Source organism: Gossypium hirsutum, chromosome D11, assembly GCF_007990345.1.
Source record: "Gossypium hirsutum isolate 1008001.06 chromosome D11, Gossypium_hirsutum_v2.1, whole genome shotgun sequence".
NCBI lineage: Eukaryota > Viridiplantae > Streptophyta > Magnoliopsida > Malvales > Malvaceae > Gossypium > Gossypium hirsutum.
Genome location: NC_053447.1, coordinates 59,755,151 through 59,775,100, shown reverse-complemented (window position 1 = coordinate 59,775,100; position 19,950 = coordinate 59,755,151). Strand labels below are relative to the sequence as shown.

The 19,950-nt window shown below is 33.1% G+C and overlaps 3 protein-coding genes across 7 annotated transcripts; all 3 read left to right on the top strand.

Moving 5' to 3' along the window:
• The first annotated feature begins 1,875 nt into the window (after nucleotides 1-1,875).
• LOC107942849 (TATA-box-binding protein) lies at nucleotides 1,876-6,159 on the top strand. 4 transcript variants are annotated; one of them, XM_016876575.2, is made up of 9 exons: nucleotides 1,876-2,511; nucleotides 4,064-4,151; nucleotides 4,261-4,332; nucleotides 4,486-4,536; nucleotides 4,674-4,718; nucleotides 4,864-4,956; nucleotides 5,388-5,489; nucleotides 5,573-5,646; nucleotides 5,795-6,159. In XM_016876575.2, coding segments are annotated over exons 1-9 (606 nt in total). In that variant the 5' UTR covers nucleotides 1,876-2,431; the 3' UTR covers nucleotides 5,796-6,159. The 4 variants fall into 4 exon arrangements, 2 of the variants coding, with proteins under 2 accessions (XP_016732064.1, XP_016732065.1); XR_005920686.1 differs by having other exon boundaries at nucleotides 1,880-2,511; nucleotides 4,864-5,075; nucleotides 5,146-5,489; XR_001695925.2 differs by having other exon boundaries at nucleotides 1,881-2,511; nucleotides 4,864-5,075.
• A 1,646-nt stretch (nucleotides 6,160-7,805) lies between these two features.
• On the top strand, nucleotides 7,806-11,929 carry LOC107942840 (uncharacterized). Of its 2 annotated transcripts, XM_016866112.2 has the most exons (7): nucleotides 7,806-8,384; nucleotides 8,664-8,718; nucleotides 9,334-9,408; nucleotides 9,584-9,675; nucleotides 10,361-10,442; nucleotides 11,178-11,261; nucleotides 11,562-11,929. In XM_016866112.2, exons 1-7 carry the CDS (start codon nucleotides 8,047-8,049, stop codon nucleotides 11,682-11,684), a joined length of 849 nt encoding a protein of 282 aa, XP_016721601.1. In that variant the 5' UTR covers nucleotides 7,806-8,046; the 3' UTR covers nucleotides 11,685-11,929. The 2 variants fall into 2 exon arrangements, with proteins under 2 accessions (XP_016721601.1, XP_016721602.1); XM_016866113.2 differs by lacking the exon at nucleotides 9,334-9,408 and having other exon boundaries at nucleotides 7,849-8,384.
• A 2,420-nt stretch (nucleotides 11,930-14,349) lies between these two features.
• LOC107942839 (GATA transcription factor 5) lies at nucleotides 14,350-16,147 on the top strand. Its single transcript, XM_016876564.2, has 2 exons — nucleotides 14,350-15,165; nucleotides 15,273-16,147. Exons 1-2 carry the CDS (start codon nucleotides 15,046-15,048, stop codon nucleotides 16,014-16,016), a joined length of 864 nt encoding a protein of 287 aa, XP_016732053.1. The 5' UTR covers nucleotides 14,350-15,045; the 3' UTR covers nucleotides 16,017-16,147.
• Nucleotides 16,148-19,950: the final 3,803 nt, after the last annotated feature.

The window sequence follows — 19,950 nt, the reverse complement described above, 5'->3', positions numbered from 1 at the left end:
ACCTATACTCAGCGTACGGTTGTTTCCGTGCGCAGGTTAGTAGAAAGCCAGTGTTCGGTCCAACATCCAGAGTAATCCCGACCTCAGAGAAATTTTAGTGATGTACCTTTCTTTTGATAATGTGGCATGTACCTAGGTGATGTATAGGTTAAGTATAAGAGTTTTGTGATTACGGTTGTAGAATGATGTTTAAATTGGTTATAAGTATGAAATGGAACTAAAATGACATAATTTATACAAATATGAAATGAAAATGATTAAAGTATGCTATGTCCGTTATTTATTTGTGAATTAGTTATAAGTTATCCGATATGTCTGGTAATGCTCCATAACCCTGTTCTGGTGACGGTTTGGGGTTAGGGGGTGTTACAATCGCTTTTGAAAAGACACACTTTGAAAACTTCTCTAGAAAGAATTGGCCACCCTACTTTCAATGATAATATATTGGGTGAATTACACCCAAGGATACTAAATTATTAGTAAATTTACATTTTGATCACTCAACTTTAAAAATTTATAAAATCGTCACTGAACTATTTGAAAGTTTTCATTTAATTTACTAGATTGTTAAAATCATTGATATATGACCTTCTTGGTTCGCGCTGTCTACATCGAGAGTTCTCCTTCTCCTTCCCCTTCTCTTTTACAGTTCGATTTTTTTCATGAATCAACTTTGTACATTACAAATCTAGGAACCAAAATCTAAAATCTTTCTTATCTTTTCTTTGATATTGGCTGTCAGATCGATTTGTATTTAAAGTATATTCTTTTACTTATTGATGGGTATTGATTTATCTATCGATAGTTGCTCAAACTTTAAAAACTAAAAAAATTAATAACTTTTTGAGTTAAATAAAATTTTTTCGAATAATTTAATTATTATTTTATTAAAATTAAATCAACAAAACATAAACTTAGTTTATTTTGTAGAGGATACTCAAATCCGAGTAGCAATTACATTAGCTGAGGTCAGATATTTTTTGGATAAACTACACCCATGGTCACTTTTGTTTACCTTAGGTTACATTTTAGTCACTTATGTTTGAAATGTTACATTTTTGTCACTTATGTTATCGTGTTGTAACATTTTAGTCACTGAGCTATTAATTGTCGCTAACCGTTTAACGGTAAGTTGACGTGGCACGTTAAATCATCATTTCAAACAAAAATTTTAGGGTAAATTATACAATCGATCATCATATTTTTTCATTTTGAGCAATTTAATTTTTTTTATGTTCATATTTAATTTTTTTAAGTTTTTAATTACTTCCCATTATTTTATGTTTCTCCTTATATTTTATTACATTCTCCATTTCTTTTAACATATCAATAAGTCGAATTGACAGTGAAGAAATAAGTAGGAAGTCGAAAACCATCATTGCCTATAACCAAAACCCATTAAACCCATACCATGCTTTTTTCTTCACTGCCAATTCGACTTCTTGATATGTTGAAAGAAATGGAGAAGGTAGGAAAATAGAGGGAAAAGCAGAAGAGAATGGAAAATAATGAAAAAAAAAGTTAAAAGAACATAAAAGAAAAAATTAAATTGCTCAAAATGAAAAATATGTGGACCAATTGTATAATTTAATCTAATTTTTTTGTTTGAAATGATGATTTAACGCGCCACATTACCTTATCGTTATACCGTTAACGATAATTAACGGCTCAATGACTAAAATGTTACAACACGATAACATAAGTGACTAAAACGTAACATTTCAAACATAAGTGACTAAAACGTAACCTAAGGTAAACAAAAGTGACCATGGGTGTAATTTACCCATACTTTTTTTCCAACAAAACCGGCAAAAGCCGGTAACTAGCGTTTTTTAACCGGCCAATGAAGTCAATGTCTATAAATAGGAAGACGTAGAGTACAAAAGGCCAACCCGATTGAAACACGGCATCTCTCTCTGTCTTAAAAGCCAGACGCCCAAATTTCTCATCATCAAAACGAGACGCTCTCTACCCTCTCTAATCCAATCTTTTTCTCTCTTTTATCTTAAACCAAAATCTTCACCTTTCTCTTATATATATAAAGAAGCTCTCGTTTTCAAACATTTTCCCTCCGATTTTACTAGTTATAAATATATCCTTTTAAATCCCCAATTTTTTTCCGTTGGAAAACATGTTGAATTTGCTTTGATTTGATTAAACTCGATCTTTCTTTTGTTTTGTGTATTTTTCTTCCATTTCCTCCGAAAATTGTAGACTATACCTTTTAAAAACATAAATTTTGGTTAACGGATTGAATTTGATTAAATTGTAGATTTAGCGTTTTGAAAACCTAATTTTTGGTCAACGGGTTGATTATACTTCGCAAATTCGATTGGGTTGCTTTGGTATTGTGTGTTTAGAAGAAAACCCATACGATTTTTTGGAAAATATTGGGGATTTTCTTTTGAATTTTTGGTGAGCAAAGAAGAGAATGGCGGAACAGGGTGGCTTGGAAGGGAGCCAGCCAGTGGATCTTTCCAAGCATCCATCTGGTATTGTTCCCACTCTTCAGTAAGTCCCTATTTTGCCTCTCTTGTCTTAGATTCTGACTGGTTTATGGTCGTAAGATTTTTCGATAGGGAGATCTTTTAGTTTTAGGTGTTATTGGAGATGGACTTTTAGGAGGAAAAAGAAAAGGTGATTTTGGCATATGGGTTGTAGAATTTTGGGTTGAATGGTATGTATGTTAATTTGCTGAACAGAGTTTTGTGGATAGGTATGATCTTTCGGTAATTGGACTGGTAGTCAATTACATCACTGAAAAAAATTGGTTTTGGGAGTATATATACACATGAATAAGATGTGCTTTATTATTAAAAGAATGCAGCAATTCTCTACAGGTCAAGATGCAATTAGCACCACAGTTATACCAACCTGGTGGGATTTTACACGAATCTATATTTACCGAGTCAACAGCCACGTTTCTTGGTCCCATAACCTCATAGATATTGTTTTCTTGATTTTCTCCATAGTTGTTAGCTCTGCTTTGGGACAATAGTATCTGCTACCATACAGTACTTGAGTAGCTGCACCACAGAAGAACATGGTTCTTGTTTTTCTCTGTGAAGTCGGAATAAAAAATGCTCCTTCCTTGGCAGTCCCGTTGAGCTAGTATGCCCCTCGTTAGGAGTCTGTTTATTACTGGCACCCAGGAGATTACAACAGGCCTGGAGATGAGACCACTTGATATTGCTCTGCTTTGGCAGTATTTCTAGCCATGCAGTTGCGACCTCATGCTTGTCCCCTGGAAAAGGCCACACCTGATCCCCAGTCACCTGATTGATGACATGCTGAGCTTTTTGCCTAAACTGCAGCAATTTTCTCCAATTCCAGTTTGGTGTCTTTTTGGATAGGGGATTGCCACACATCCCTATCTTATAGAATGGGCCATAGGGATCTGCCATGCATATATTAGTGTTTTACGTTTGCTGATGGTGAGAAGTTTGTCAGATGGGTTTTGATTAACTTGTGGGAAGGGGAAGAGGGAATTTAGGGATATGCTATGTGAGCTTGTGGTGTTTGCTTGCGTAGGTTGAAAAGAATTTTAGAGAAATGAGTTCTGTTAGTATGTGGCTTGAGTAGGCTTGTAGGAAATTCTAAGGGCACTTGAGTCTGTTTTTGTATCAAAATAGTGGAGAGTTTTAATAAGTTAACTTTGGATTAATACTTTTTTGTGTTCCATTTTATGTGCTCGGTATGGTACTAGAGTTCCTTAGATATAGATGGTGGGTAATTTTGATAGGACGAATAATAAATATATTATATAAAGTATTATTGAATAATTTTGATCCACTAGCCTGCTATCGAATAATGTACCATTTGAGGTATGCTACATATCACTGTTTAAGTCTTGTTCTTAAGAGGGATCAACTAGCCAAATAAGTTGAGGCGCTTGACTTACTCAAATGTCTCACTAACTGATACCGACGGGAAATTGGAACTGGTGGTCTTTGGAAAAATTTTCTTTTAGAAGTGAGGCATGGCTGAAGTTTCTTCATGTTTCTACAAACTTTTGGGTTTTACTGTAGTTAACATCCCAATATTACTCTTATTGTGTTTCTAGGAACATTGTCTCAACTGTAAACTTAGATTGCAAGTTGGATCTTAAGCAAATAGCACTGCAAGCTCGAAATGCAGAATACAATCCAAAGGTATGCTACTGATGGTTAAATACTTGTTATTATATACTTTAGTTTGTGCAGCTTCTGATTCTGCTGCTGTTGTCTGATTTCTAACCTTTTCTATAAAAATAACCTACAGCGTTTTGCTGCTGTCATTATGAGAATCAGGGAGCCAAAAACTACAGCTTTGATTTTCGCCTCTGGAAAGATGGTAATTCAATTCTTATTGGAAATCACAATTATATGCAGTTATTTGACTGTGTGCAAGTTTATAGTGGCAAAATCATTTTTGTAAAGAACTAGTGCTAGTGTATTAACATTGTTCAATTGTTGATTTACTAAACAACTTTCCTTGATTTGTCAGGTCTGCACTGGTGCTAAAAGTGAACAGCAGTCTAAACTGGCTGCAAGGAAGGTATTTTCCTTTGAGAGGCGTTCTAGTTTTGTTCTTGAACTATGTTAGTGGTCAGCTAGCTATGTCATAGTTATTCTTATCATTAGATAGATAAAATCATGAAATTGGCATTAATGGAGAATATTTTCTACTTTCAGTATGCCAGGATTATCCAAAAGCTTGGTTTTCCTGCTAAGTTTAAGGTATTGTAATGATTGATTTCTTTTAAATTCCTCCCATGCAAACAATGCTCATAAAGTCTCACGTATTGACTAAAATCTCATCCTTCAATAACGTTTTTCCCTGCTGCTCAGTTGGTTTTTTACATGGTTCTGTTGTGATTGGCAGGACTTCAAAATTCAGAACATTGTTGGGTCATGTGATGTCAAATTTCCCATCAGACTTGAAGGTCTTGCATACTCCCATGGTGCCTTTTCAAGTGTAAGTGGCAGCATCGTCCATTGGGTTGTTTCCTTGTGTATAAGAACATTGATATGCATGTTTTGTAGGTGGACATTTGGGAGATATGAGTGCAAGACTTCCTGTGCCTTTCTCTCTGTGTATGTTCATTTATAAAGTTAGTCTTTTCTGTGAGCCCCTTGGAGTTCACTCACCCTTATATCTGTTAAGTTCAGGGATGGTGGCCAACATTTTTGGTCAAGTTATTTTGAAACATTATATGCTATAAAGTTGACGCAGAGGTTTCATTTGTGTAGTAAACAACCCTTGGGATCATAAAGATAAGTTTAGGCTTGTCATGCTTTGATCCGTTTTTTCCTTGGTTCGAGTTCTAGATATTTAAAACAGTGCTTGTCACGACTTGTTTGTCATGATCAATGATTGGGACTTATCTTCATGTTCTTTTAATACAGTATGAACCAGAACTCTTTCCAGGTCTGATCTATCGTATGAAACAACCAAAGATTGTGCTTCTTATTTTTGTGTCAGGAAAGATTGTGATCACTGGAGCTAAGGTGTGATATCTTGGGCTTCTGTTCAACCTTCATGCATGCTGTTTATCATAGAGTTACTAATTTTCCTTCTTTGAGAGTTTCAGGTGAGAGACGAGACATACACAGCCTTTGAGAACATATATCCTGTACTTACAGAGTTCAGGAAAAACCAGCAATGGTAAGAAACTACACCCTCTCCTCTCACTAAAGTGATTGATTCATATTAATTTTTCTGTTCATCCCAGAAGAATTTTGTGGATCTTGCCTCTGTCTGATCTTTTAATTTGGTGGCAAATAATACCTTGGAATGGGAACTGCCTTTTCAGATATATTTTGGTGGCAAAACACAACCTTCCTCAACTCGTTTGTGGATATTAGGTTTTCCTCTGCCATGTTCAGGAGTTGGATTTCAAGTATGAATATACAATGAATAGAGATTGGCAAAGTAAAGGAGGGGAGTCGGATACATCGGATCGGTACCTGGCTTTTTGGCTGTGGTTGTCATATGGGGTTTCCTTTCCCTTAAAGTCAGTATGGTGCTTAAATGCTTGGCATATGCTGTAATTAGTAAATTCAGAAGGAAGAACTAACTGGAAACAAAAAAAAAATGGAAGGAACAACTTGAAGATTATATGTTGGAGACATTTTGCTTTATATTTAAAGTAATAATAACTTAATTAAAGTTGTGGCCCCTAATAGTGCTTTTTTATTGCTCAAACTGTTGATGTCATGGCTTATATGGATTTGTAAATTGATGCTGTAAAATGCAGGGAAACTGTAACTGAGATCATCTTCCACAATTTCTGTGCATGCCATTTATCCTGAAGCTTGATTGACATATTGAACGTTTGGGATTCTTAAGTTAAAATATTTCAATTACTTTCACTTGGAATATACCTCTCATTTCTGCGTGGACTTACTATCATCTAAATGGAAGTATATTTAGCCTGTTATTGACATGATATTTAATGGTTATGAAATATATGTGCAACTGTTTTCTGCTTGCCAAGAGGTTTTGCTGCTGCTATCTACCGTTGGACTGCCTTGTTGCTTTTGTTAGGGCTCGATTTTATTTTTAGGGCGGGGGGTAGGGGGTTCATGTTGATGCTTTTTTGTTAGTTCTGATCAGTCTGTCATTTTGAGTTTGTCATGTTATCGATTGATGTCTTTTGAGCCATGATCCACGTACCTATTTTCTTAGGTCAAATAAAGGAACTAGTTACCATTAACTGAAATATAACTATAGAAAAATCATGTTGAAAATTGCTTCTTCAAAGTTGCGTTAAGGTATTTGCACATTTGTAGCACTTATTTTTATTCCGAGTTGAGTAATGTTCAGGTCACTTGGAGAGTCCCATCTCTCAAGGCCTATAATTTTACCCCAACATTGAAGGCTCTTGAGATATGTCAATAAACTTCAATTATCGAGTCTCGGATAACTCTTTTCTATTCACGGTTGGAGAAAGGATAAAGAACTCTACAATCGTAGTATTAACTCTATGAACCAAAATTTAAGAATAGGTCTTTCCAAGACATCAAGTAACCATACATGAAGAGGAAATTGAACAGGTTTAGCAATTGCGCCAGCAAATAATAGAGAGGCACGTAAAGTAACAAATAAAAAATGAACTCATTATTAATCAAGTTATTAAATATTTCGAATAAATTTTGAAATTTGAAACTTCCCATTATGGAGCTGATTAGTTACAAACCCTTTGACAAGCGTTTGCCGTAGCAGGTCGTCCAACCAGGTGGGAGGGGTCCTGGTCCAATTAAAATAAAAAAATTTTTATTTAATTTTTTTGAAGTTTTTAAAATTTTAAATTAATAAAGATAAAATTACATTTTAGACCCCTTAAAAATAATAAAAATTTAATTTAAATCTTTAAAAATTATAAAAATATAAACTATTTGAATAATAAAATTATATTTTTACTATTGTAAAATTTATAATTTAATTTCAATCCCCCAACCCAAATTTTCTAGGCTCACTCTAATCCCTTCATTGAAGTATTGAGAGGTTACCAACGAGTCAGTCCTCCCAATTGAGATCAGATGAAATGAACGAAGGGTCCATCTTGAAAAAAAATCAAAAGTTTAATAGTCAAGCACCCAAAGGATAAGGAAAGAAATCGTCAGTTTCTTTGAGAATTGGCCTTTCTCCTTCTGCTTATAGTGAATGATGATATCATTGCATGCTATCAGTGGTTTTAGAACCAAAATTCTTATCATTCCGTTTTATATCAGATGAGATTAAACGGGAGAAAATATTACGTGAAATATCCAAATAAAAAAGAATTATACGAAGGAAGGTGGGTAAATTGGTCATTTACCTGACTATGAATAAGATATGATCTCATGGGCAGCGGGAGCACATGCCAAAATATTTGTGGCAACGGTTTTTGCCGTGAAACTCAAGCCTTTCCTCTTTTCTTAGATTATATATAAACCCTGTTCTTTGTCTCTTTCCTTGGTTGTTAAGTGCAACGCTGAAACTAAAACAACCCCTTAGAAGACAACATTAACTACTGTAATCCCACTTCTTTGAAACCTCAAAGCAAAATCTTTGTTTTAGTTAATGGCTCAATTCACCCCACAAGGACGTTTGAAGCTGCTCTTTCATGGTGATGGGGTGGAACCAAAGGACCCTTTTCATTACAAGCTTGTCAGCAATGTTTTTGGTGGTTCTGGTGGGCTAAAATCACTTCAAACTCATAAGGGCATGCTCAGATTCCTTGGTTCTACTACTAGAAGAAGCCACTTTTCTTCTTCTTTGAAGAAAGGCAGCAAATTTAATGCCACGGCAAGCCTGAATGTGAGTGATGAAGGACTTTATGATGAAGAGGATTATGATAGTGAGTTTGGGACTGATGAGTTGTCTTGTTTTAGAGGTCTTGTTTTGGATATCTCTTACAGGTAAGAAAAAAAAGCACTTTTTCAATTACCCATCTTTTCTTGTTTGATTTTTATGCTTTCTTTTGTTGTTTCATTTGGGTATTTGTTTTGGAACATTGTATAGCTTTTCTTCTGGTTAGCTTTCGTTCTTTGAGATTTGACTTTAGAATAATTTGTTGAAGAGACTGCATTTTTCCTTGTGTTCAATTTGCAACATGAGTTCTCTACCTTTGTAATGATTTGAACTGGTTTCCTTGCAATTTTTTTTGGATATGGGTCTGATCGTTGTCATCCCGACAGGCCAATCAATGTTGTTTGCTGGAAGCGTGCTATATGTTTGGAGTTCATGGAGAAGGTTGGATAGTGTGGCTCACCTTTTCATTTTAGATGTTTAGGTGGAAGCCATGTGAGGCTTTTAGTTTTTCTGCTTTTACACTTATTTAATTTTATTCTTAAAAATTATGAGCCAAAATGAGGAATGCTAGGCAATGTTGATTACCATTTTGTTTTATGATAGCATATGGTGGTAGGTTACCAAAAAGAACGAGAATCTCAAATTTTACAGTAGACAATTCATATGTAATACATGAAGTAATTTTTACCTTTTTTTTAAATAATTTTCTTGAACACATATGAAGCATTACCTCTTCATCTACTTCTTTGACTCTTCATATATGTGTTTGCTCAGGTCAGATGCAAGACTTATACTCACATTCATGAATGAAACATGCATGGAGAATTTATGTTGCTCTAGTTCTTCATTTTTTCCTTAAGTACTTGTGTCATACACATATTTGGACTTAGATATATAGGAGTAAGATCCTCCAAGGACCCTCCAAATACATGGAAAAACTTAGACAAAGTTGAACATACTCATGTCAACTCATAACCGTATATGACACACCTGAGTAGCATATTAGAGAATTCTTCTTTTCAACATTTAAGTTCCTTTTATCTTGTATTTATCCAGGCTGATGTTCTAGAGTATTATGATCAGACTGTGAACTCCCCAAGTGGATCCTTAAACATACCAGCTGTCTTAAGGGTATGAAACCAAGGACCATTCATTATAAATTGTTAACCTCTAACATCTTTTTGTCAATTTCCCTGTTACTTTTTCATTACTTACCTCTTTAAGCCATTTTACTTTCTATTTTTAATGTTCCTCATCCTCATGTGACATACTCTACTTGAATTGACATTATTCTTTACCCTCCCAGATTCCCCATCTTCTGCAAGTTGTTAAGAGACGAAGAATCAACATCAACCTAAGCCGCAAAAATATTCTATTTAGAGACAAGTTCACTTGTCAGTAAGTTTTTTACTTTCACACTTACAATAATTCACAAGTGCTCATAAATAGTACTCTAAGCCAGTGAGCCTTTTATATCAACAAATAGATACAGTATCCTGTTTTATCTGACATAGTTTACCCTGTAAATCTCTGAGCATGAGAAACAGACCAAAAGATTTTATAATATTAACCGCTGAATAACATTACTCGTACCTTAACTCTATGTATATATGTTAAACTGTGCTAATTATGTTGCTAAAGTATATGAGTTTGCGGTAGAAAATGTTGGACTGACAAGATTCATTTGTTTCATAGAACTTTAGAAAATGGCTTTTTACCAATTTTTTAGTTTAAATATGGGAATGTACCTCTCTATGTTGGACTTGATCTTAGTTACAAATAGATATAGCATCCCTTTTTCAAGTGTTACATTTCATTTGTCATCTTTGCATCCTCCAAATACATGGAAAAAACATAGATAGAAATGAACATACTTGTAATTGACTGTCATCCAAGTCTTAGTTTCCTACCTTTTGGTTCTCATTTTTTCCATTCATGATGTGCTATTGTTATTATAATCTCTAATTGTTCTCTAGTCTTCTTGTTCCCTCATATCTAAGAATAATCTCTCATCAATAAAGTTGAACAGAAATTTTCTGTTGCCTTCAAATATTCTTTCAATGGATGTTTTCTTTATCAACAGGTATTGTTCTGCTCGTGATAACTTGACCATAGACCATGTTCTTCCAGTTGCAAGAGGTGGTGAATGGAAATGGGAAAATCTGGTAAGACGGCTAATTAAACAGATAGACGACTCAATATTTGTGGATTAACTCCAATGGTTCTTGTTTGAGCTTGTAATTAGTGAATAGGAGTTAAATACCTTGCTGTTAATGTCTTCTTCTGTCATATGATCGAGGACTATGCAGAAGTAATTATAAAAGAACAAATTATAGAAATGTTTTTTTCTCAGGAACATGTTAATGCTATGCAAATTTATCCTGTATGTGGCAATAAGTAATGCTGATTCATGCTTCAAAGTTTTCATCTTTCCTACTAATTATTTATTGAACATATAAGCAGGAGTGAGGACAAGGCTTCTTGGGGAATCTCTGGAAGATAGCTAGAGGTCTTAGAAGATCTATTATTTATCTTTCTTGAAGCTTTTTTTTTTTTAAAGTTAAATACTGAAAATGATTGAAATTGAAAGATGAGTCGTATGGTTACTTGAGCTTGTCAAAAAGTGATAAATATATAGTCTATGCTCTTACATGCTTCCAATATGAATTTGCAGCATATCTGATTTTGAAATATTGTTCAGAGGTGGCTTTATGAAAACCTTGATGAAGAGCTATGTTAGATTGTCTTTACTTTCAAACATTTCTGTCTAATTTGACAGTGGTGATATTATGTGTGTTTTACTATTTGGAACCATGGGAAACCTGATCAAACAACAGTTTATACTAATCACCATGGATTTACAGGTGTTTATAGTTTTTTCTTTCATCTGCTTGGCATAGGTCGCTGCTTGTGCCGAGTGCAATTCAAAGAAAGGTCGAAAAACTCTAGAGGAAGCAAATATGAAGCTGATTAAGGTCCCCAAGGTATTTCACCTACACTCCTGAAAGTTAAACCATGAAAGCTTCATTTTCTTATAATCATTTACTGAAAAATGGTTTTTTCAGCTATAGATAGCATTTGACAAATAATAATAATTAAAAGAAGGCCATAATGCACAGATTGCAGCACCTTTTCTCTCTTTTCTAGGTGTGAATGAACAAAGGGATGACATACAGCTGATCAAGAAAACTGGAAATCTTAAAGCTTTTTTCTGTATTAACTATTGAAAAACTATTAGCATGGCAACGCTTTACTAAGATACTTCCCCTCCTTTGATTTTTCAGGCCCCTAAGGATTATGACATACTTGCGATACCTCTAACAAGCGCCGCAATAATGATGTTGAGGAAGAGAAATGGTACACCAGAAGAATGGCGTCAGTATCTCTCCTCTTCCATAGAGCCTTAGGCATCCATCTATGCAGCCTCTTGTACATTCTTATATTTTCCTACATATCATATAAGTCCTCACTTCTAAATTGCATTCAAAACTAGTATCATATTTCGACTTCTAATTCACAAAATGAATGCATTCATTTAGAATTTTCTTTGGCAATGTTTTAAGGCCAAACGCTTGATCCCCTAAAACCAGTTAACTATAGCATTGTATCATGTTACCGACAATCATTCTGAGAAAGCTCTGTACTATTTTTACTTTTGTTTCTTTTTCATGTGTGAATGTGCTTCTTGGTCTTTGACTTGTAGAATTAGTCATTGATGAGATTTGCAAACACCTAGCTGTAAACCTATGTTGTTCCCAACCCTTCATTTTGTTTGAAGTACTTTTGTCTCGCACATATTTTTATCTGACACTCGTACCCAAGTCCAAGTAATATAAGCGCATAATAATTTGCATGCAGCGGCATTGTCCATACTTTCCATTTTTGGTTCCCTTGGAAAGAGGCTAGGGAAAGATAATTGTATTTCTTAAGCCAAAAAATGATGGCACCTATATGCTTATGACCTTATTTTGCATACAGCTTAAGCTCAACTACATCTGTGGTCACTTCCCTTGGCTTAAAATATTTAAATGATTTCACATGGAAGATTCAAAGTTTGAACCCAACATCGTCATTTGTTCTAACAAGAAAATAAGAATACTTTTTTTTTTAAATTTAATCAATCATACAATCATGTTATATGTATTTAAGGAATTCCAATCCCTTTCATATTGCTTTGGCCTTATCTTTATTATTTCTGATCTATAACCTTTAATCAAGGTTTAATTTTTCCACTTTCTTCACTTCAAATATTGTCCATATATTTAGTCACTAAGTTTATGGCTTTTTCTACCTGTCCATTTCATGAGTTTGCAGTGATTAATGTAACACCAAACTCAACCTTTTTCCCTTTTTTTCTCAATGACCAAAATATGGAGTATACAACAAACCCTAATTCTCTTTTTGACCAACTGTTTTTCAGCTACAGTTATTACCTTCAGAATAGTTAGGAGCTTATATTAGATAGTTTATGCAACATTCAATTAATTCGATATTCAAATTTTTACATCTGTAACATCTTCTATCTTCAATTTTCTTTATAAAAGAGAATATGATGTAGAAACCCAAAATTAGTGATTGTTGAAGATTAGGCAAGCTCACATGGAATCCATCCCAAGGAGTATATATTCAGCCTTCATTATAATGGAGAAAGGAATGAGGGGGTGGTGGTGTTGTCATGCTTGTGGACTTTTGAGCATATGGCAGGACAGAATCATATCCTTGAGGCACATATATATAAAATTTCCCTCTCCTTGCCTCATTATTATTATCAATTCAAAACTTTCTCACCCCTTTACTTTCCCCCTACAATTATTGTTTGCATTGTCCTATTTCTACCCATTGAGGGTAACAGTTGGGATGACTCTGTCCCTTTGCCAGACAGAAAATGAAGCCCTCCCTCACAAGTCCACTCAAAATTATGGAGTGCATAATTCATATTCGATCTCTAAATTTATTCGATATTACTTTTTAAAGGTAACTGAGCGAACGAATCGGAGTAAATCCTGAATTCAAAAAAAGAGAAATGGATACATCTATATGTGGCCAGAATAAGGCAAGACAAATAAGGAGATGGGTTAATGTGGGATGTTCAAAATTCCCCTAGTGTTTTCACATGGCTTGGTCATCAAAAGGTGGCCAGCATATTTGGTTGAACCGAATTACTATTCATTGACTGTGTAATTGATCCACCATTTGATGGGGCCATACATTAAGTTAGATAATGGCTGATGCAATGATGTGGGGTCCATCTATGTATAATTTTACTTCCATCATTTACATACATTTATTCATGTACGCGTATATACATCACAGAGTAATTATGCTGGTAGTGAAGAAGATTATGTAGAACCAACATCTCAAAGAGTTAGCAGTGCACTCTGCCAATAAGAACCAGACCAATATCAGAAACTATTCCTTTGGAATAGCATTCATCTGTTTATATATATCAAATATGAACCACCAAGCATAAAGTTTCTGTGGATCCCATGTTTTAATTCCTAGAAACTTTGCTTTGCTTGATACATACTTAACCTAATCCCAAGGGTTCAAATTTGAGTTATGAACCAACCCGACAGAGTGAAGTGTCATTTTCAACCATTTTAACTGGTGGTTCAAGTTTTTATTTCCTATTGATTAGATTTATTATGGGCAGAGTCATGAAATCTGGTTTACAATGACAGCCTTATTGTTGGGATGTGAGGCCATTCATTAGAAGGGAACAGCTAGATTTTAAAGACATGATACTATATACCTTGCTAACATCTATGTTATTTGGATTCGAGTTTTTAATTCCATATCTTATCTAAATGTTGATACACAAATACCCTAACAAAAATGTGATCATTTGATGAAATGAACAATCATAGTGTAACATAAAAGGCTAGAGATCAATCAAAGTTGACATTGAAAATACTATTGGCTCCCTCAGCCTTCTGCAAAGATCAACATCACCTGATAAAAGCCTGGTTTAAAAGGAAGTTTAACCTTTTACTTAAGAATCTATCAGCCTAGCAGGTTATATATACTGTAGCAAGCTTGACACTGTTAATACATAGTACTTCGGCTTTCCTGGTCCCATCCCCATTAGCCCCCTCTTTCATTGTTTTTCTTTCTTTTTAAAGTTTTGGCCTTTTAGGGTCTTTTTTCAAAAACCAGAGCAGGCTTCAGAGTCCAAGCAGGCCTTGGATTTCTGACCCCACTGAACCTTCTCCACAGTTGCACTCAAACTCCTCCCTCCATGGCTCCCTCCATTGCCTCATCTAACCCAAATTTAAAACCATAAAGAGAACAAAATTCAAAATTTGTCCCCCCAAATTAATAACCCCAAGAATAATATGATAGATAAAAGAAAAACTGGTCTTATTCTTGTATATTATTATATAATATATATGTATATATGTTTAAGCAGTGAGACAGAGATATGGGCAATTTTCTTTTTCTTTATTTTTTTTTCTCCCTTTTCCCTAGTGATTCAATAAGTTTTGAATTTGATTGTTTTCTTTAGCTTTATTGCCGACAGAAAACTAGGCCATAAAGAGGGGGCACAAATATTGAATACAGCAGAGCAAAACCCCGTACTTCAACTCCTATAACCCTTATGCTCTAAACCAACATTTCTTCTTCATCTTCATCTTCTCTTTGTTTTATTTTCTCTGTACTTAGAAGGGTATTTTCAGTTTTCAGTTTTCACTTCAAGTTCCTACCTCTCACTTTCTTTTCTTGAAGCTTAACAACACAGTAGAAAAATTTTGTTTTGTTTTTTTGGCTATGGATTTTCTCAGGAATGTGTCAGTCTCGGGTGAATATCATCAACCAGAGCAAGTCCTTTCATCACCATGCTCTAAACTGGGCGCCTCTATTGATGACCTTTTCCCTACTCAAAATACGGTCAGTCTCTGTTCCTTTCTCTTTGTGCATGCCTCTTGTTTCAAAGTTGGGGTCTTTTTGCTTGAGTTTTAAAGTCTCTAACTTGGTATTTTTTGTACAAATTGCAGGAAGTGGATGTGAGTTTGGAGTGGTTGTCTATATTTGTAGAAGACTGTTTATCAAGCACTGGAAACTGCATCCCAGTTGCTGCCACAGCAGCTCCAAATGTTACCACAACTGCAACAACAACAACAAAGCCTACAAATTCTTCAAAGAAACCACATCAAATCACCCCACCTTCCTTGCAGAAAATTGTGGTTCCAGGCAAGGCTAGGAGCAAAAGAAAGAGGGTTTCCACAACATTATCCAAAACCAAAAACAACCCATTTTGCAGTTGGTATCAAAGCCTCCAATTGCCAAACTCTGACCCTCTTTTGCTTCAACAATCATGTTGGTTAGCTGACAGTGAACTCATTATGCCCAAAAAGGAAGATGACAGCAGCAGTGGCATGGTGGGGTATAGTGAGGTTGAGGAATCAACAAAGAGAGAGGGAATGGAGGAAGAGAAGGCGGCGGCGGCGGCGGTGAGTAAAGAGAGTATAGGAGATGGGAACAACAATGGGGTGAACCAGCAGCAGCCAAGGAGGTGCAGCCATTGCTTAGCACAAAGGACACCACAGTGGAGAGCAGGACCATTGGGTCCAAAGACACTATGCAATGCATGTGGGGTGAGGTACAAGTCAGGGAGGTTGCTGCCAGAGTATAGGCCAGCAAAAAGCCCTACTTTTGTGAGCTATTTGCACTCCAATTCTCACAAGAAAGTGATGGAGATGAGGATGTCTTTGTTATCTTCAATTCCTAGTGAGCAGTGAGATGTTATGATATGATGACTCACTTCCCCTTTTTCTCTTTTATCCCCCCCAATGTAAATCAAAGTCTAGATAGGATCAAATTTGAAGAAATTCTTCACTGGTAGTAATGTAGTAATTCCCTTATTTGTTTACTGCCTATCATTATATTATATATACTTTTATGAACTCTATTATATATAATCACTATTTTATTTTTTAGAATTTTTAAATTATTATTTTACAGGAAAACAAAAATTCCCTCTATGCTGCTTCATCAGTCATATGCATAATGAGAAATTTGGTTTATAAAAAATATATAAAACCTCAAAAAAATGTAAATCAAAGTTGTAAGGTTTAATGAAACAAGTGTAGTACCCTTGGAACATGGAAACTATATGACGTTGGTTAGCTCATCAAAATAACATGACCAAATGCGTTTAATATCAAAATGGACTCTTGGATTTTCTTTATATATATATATATATATAAACCCCACTTCTTAGCTAATTTTGAATTTCAAGGACATTGTCTTAAGTAGGACAATTTTGAAATTAAAAAAAAAAATCCAATTACAAATTTTAAAATTTTAATCCTCATCAAAATGTTTATATGGTTATATTTTTTTTGTCAATTTGATCCTTTTTTTAGTTAAATTTGGTTTTCAAACTTTTAAAAAATATATACAATTTAACCATAAATTGTTAAAAAATTTCAAATCATTTTTTAATAGAAATGATTACTAAAATATTAAATTTTTAAATATCATAACTCGCATGGCAATCTACATGCACCTTATACTTTTTTAATTAAAATTTTTATGAAATTTTTATAATCTTTTAAATTTTGAATTTTTTTATAAAATTTAAATTATATATTCACAATACATATAAGACAAATATATGTCGGTATTGTTAAAAAATTAAAATTTTAGTAAATATTTCTATTAAAAAATAATTTAATCCTTTTTGAAAAATTAATAATCAAATTAATAAAAAAATATAAATATTAAGATTTAAAATGCTAATATTTATTAAAAAATTTAAATTAAAAAATCTTGGCAAAATAAAACTTATTTGTGAATAACACAATTTAAATAAATAGATGAGATTAGATTGTGGATTCCAGCATGCAGCTCAACTTTTTATTTTATTTCATAATTATCCCTTTTAACCTTTTTAATTTATTTATTACTACCAATGGATTCTCATGAGAATGGGAAACAGTTTTCTTTTGAAACCAGATTCCTTTTTTTTTTCCTTTTTATAAAAATGTTTTTAATTTTGTGCTGTGCAAATATATGCCCTTTTTTCCTAAAATTTCCCTCCATTTTTTGGAAAATGAATTTTCCTTCTTTCATTTAGGGTTTAGGGAAAATGATAGAAAATAGTGTCGCCACCCTATACGACGACACCAATATTTTTATATAAGAATATACGATCAGTGAAAAGGAAAAATTAGGAGGGAAATTAAAATTTTCGATTTTACCGTATAGGGTGGCGACACTAGCTAAAAAAATATTTTTCTTCAACTGAAATTATTTAGTAACGATAAATGTACTTTTAAGGATGATGTCACCTAGGAACATAAACACTATCTTTTACTATTTAAAACGATTCATTTTCATAAATAATCTCTAAAGAACTAATTATTATAATTAATTTTTTTTTGCATTATTAATATAAAAACCCTAAAATTTCATATGCGAATAAAACAAAAACATATTAAACATGTGTTAAAAATATTTTCAAAATGGGGTATATCATGTTTACTCTATTACTTTTGGATTTATTAAATACACTTTGCTTTTTGTGTATATATATATTATTCATTCAAAAACATTTCCCCCCATTTTCTCCACTATGGTTGTTGAATATTTGAAATTATGATTTTATAAGAAAATAACCTCTGCTAATTTTGACTAATTATTAAAAAATAAAAATGTCACTAAAAAGTATTATTATACATAAAAATTCCATGAAATTAAATTGCCAAAGCTCAAATGTAGTCTTACATATTCTTAGCGGGATCCTACCACGCTTCCCATTAAATTAATTATTAATTATTTTTTAAGCTAATTTATATAGTAAATAACTGAATATTCAAACAGAGGTGAATCTAGGGGGTTGGCAGAGGTCTCGACCCCCTAAAATAAAATAAAAAAAATACTATTTAGGCTATTTAAAAAATTTTAAAATTTTAAATTAGTAAAGGTAAAATTACACTTTGACCCCCTTAAAATTATAAAAATTCGATTTAATCCTTTAAAAATTATAAAAATATAGACTATAAAAATTAAAATTTCATTCAGCCCCGTAAAAATTATCCTGGCTTCGTCCCCGTATTCAAATACACTCCAAACCTTTCTACTTTTTCTATATTTGAAATTTAGTCTTCGTGTTTTTTTTTAAAGAATTCAATCCTTCTATTTTTTTTGAATTTTAAAATGCAGATCCAATTGTTAGCACTATTCAATTCTTTTGCTAAATTCGTTGGTGTGACATTTTGAAATTAAAAAATACTCGCTTAGAAGCCTATAACAATAAATGGCATTGCAATGGAATTGAACTTAACAAATAATTTTAATAGTTCTAACAACTCTTAAGAGTTACATCAACATTTTCATCAAAATAAAGTATTTGAGCTAATCAATAGCATTGTAAAAGAGGTGCCAAATTATGCCAAAAAGTTGACGTATAAATACTAAATTTTAAATTTAAGTGTAGTACAGAGACCAAAATTGAAATTTGACCATTATTATATAATCTTAAATTTGAGTAACGCATAGGGACTAAACTTGAAATTTGAACAAAGGGCAAACCAGATTTCTTACATATAGATTTCAATGCCATGAAGCTTAAATTAATTCCTTTCACTTCCTACACTACCTACCAGTATTAATATTAGCATAATTTTATTTTGGTGAATTACAAGAACAGGATAAAACTCGAAATAATAAGTACGATTTTTTTAGCATAAATTTAGTAATTTTCATACATTGTTATTATTTGTTTGAGTTAGTACGAAACTAATCTATTGAGCACTAAACTATGTATAATAAAATTATTAATTTTTATAAGATGTTTATGATAAAATTTTAGAAGATGAAAGGTAGGAATTTAGGAAATGATTGACTTTTCGCCCTGAATTAGCAGTGTTATAACAAGTTTTAAAATAAATAATTTATTTATTTTAAATTATAATAATATTAATTATAGAAATTAAATATAATAATTGTTTAAGATTGAGCTCTGATGTTAAATCGATTTGTGAGTTAAAATATAGTCAAATATTTTCAAATACATCATTTCAACAAAATATACTCATAATTGTGAAGATCAATTCTTTTAAAAATACTGGTCAAAATGTCGATTGAGTTTAGCTCAATTGGTATGGATATTGTTATTAATACAGGAGGATATGGGTTCGAGTGCGTTGAAGCGCATTATACTCCTATTTATGGGTTAGGGAGGAGCTATGAATAATTCGAAGCAAATATAATTAAAATATTATTCAAAATAAAGTTTCTTTAAATTTTTTTAAGCGGACCAAAAATGTAACATTAAAAAATTGAAATAAAATATTTTGAAAAAGAAAACTTATCATGTGCCAATAAATGAACCCTTAGAGAATTTTCATTTAATATATTATAGATTTGTAAGCGTGTGGGTAAGCTATAAATTTCCTAAATCTGTCATCAAGTTTACTTCCAATACTAAACAACAGGTAAGGCATACTATTTCTACCATACCATACGTGGTGTCATGACACCCCTTAACCATGGGAGCTACTTGGGTCTATCATCTTTAATTTATTGGAAAAAAAAAGGAGGTCGCGTTTATATAGGAACGTTTGACAAAGCGTATCCTCAGTTGAAAGAATAGATTCTTTTCAATGGCAAAGAAGGAAGTGGTGATTAAAACAGTGGTTTAGGCTATTCAGTGTATAGCATGAGTGT

Excerpts from the sequence above, each read along its gene's own strand:
- LOC107942849 (XM_016876575.2), top strand. The coding sequence starts at position 2,432 with ATGGCGGAACAGGGTGGCTTGGAAGGGAGCCAGCCAGTGGATCTTTCC. Across the intron at positions 4,333-4,485 it reads TTTTCGCCTCTGGAAAGATG|GTCTGCACTGGTGCTAAAAG; the intron begins GTAATTCAATTC and ends TTGATTTGTCAG. Across the intron at positions 4,957-5,387 it reads CCCATGGTGCCTTTTCAAGT|TATGAACCAGAACTCTTTCC; the intron begins GTAAGTGGCAGC and ends CTTTTAATACAG.
- LOC107942840 (XM_016866112.2), top strand. The coding sequence starts at position 8,047 with ATGGCTCAATTCACCCCACAAGGACGTTTGAAGCTGCTCTTTCATGGT. Across the intron at positions 8,719-9,333 it reads GTTTGGAGTTCATGGAGAAG|GCTGATGTTCTAGAGTATTA; the intron begins GTTGGATAGTGT and ends GTATTTATCCAG. Across the intron at positions 9,676-10,360 it reads AGAGACAAGTTCACTTGTCA|GTATTGTTCTGCTCGTGATA; the intron begins GTAAGTTTTTTA and ends CTTTATCAACAG.
- LOC107942839 (XM_016876564.2), top strand. The coding sequence starts at position 15,046 with ATGGATTTTCTCAGGAATGTGTCAGTCTCGGGTGAATATCATCAACCA. Across the intron at positions 15,166-15,272 it reads TTTTCCCTACTCAAAATACG|GAAGTGGATGTGAGTTTGGA; the intron begins GTCAGTCTCTGT and ends TACAAATTGCAG.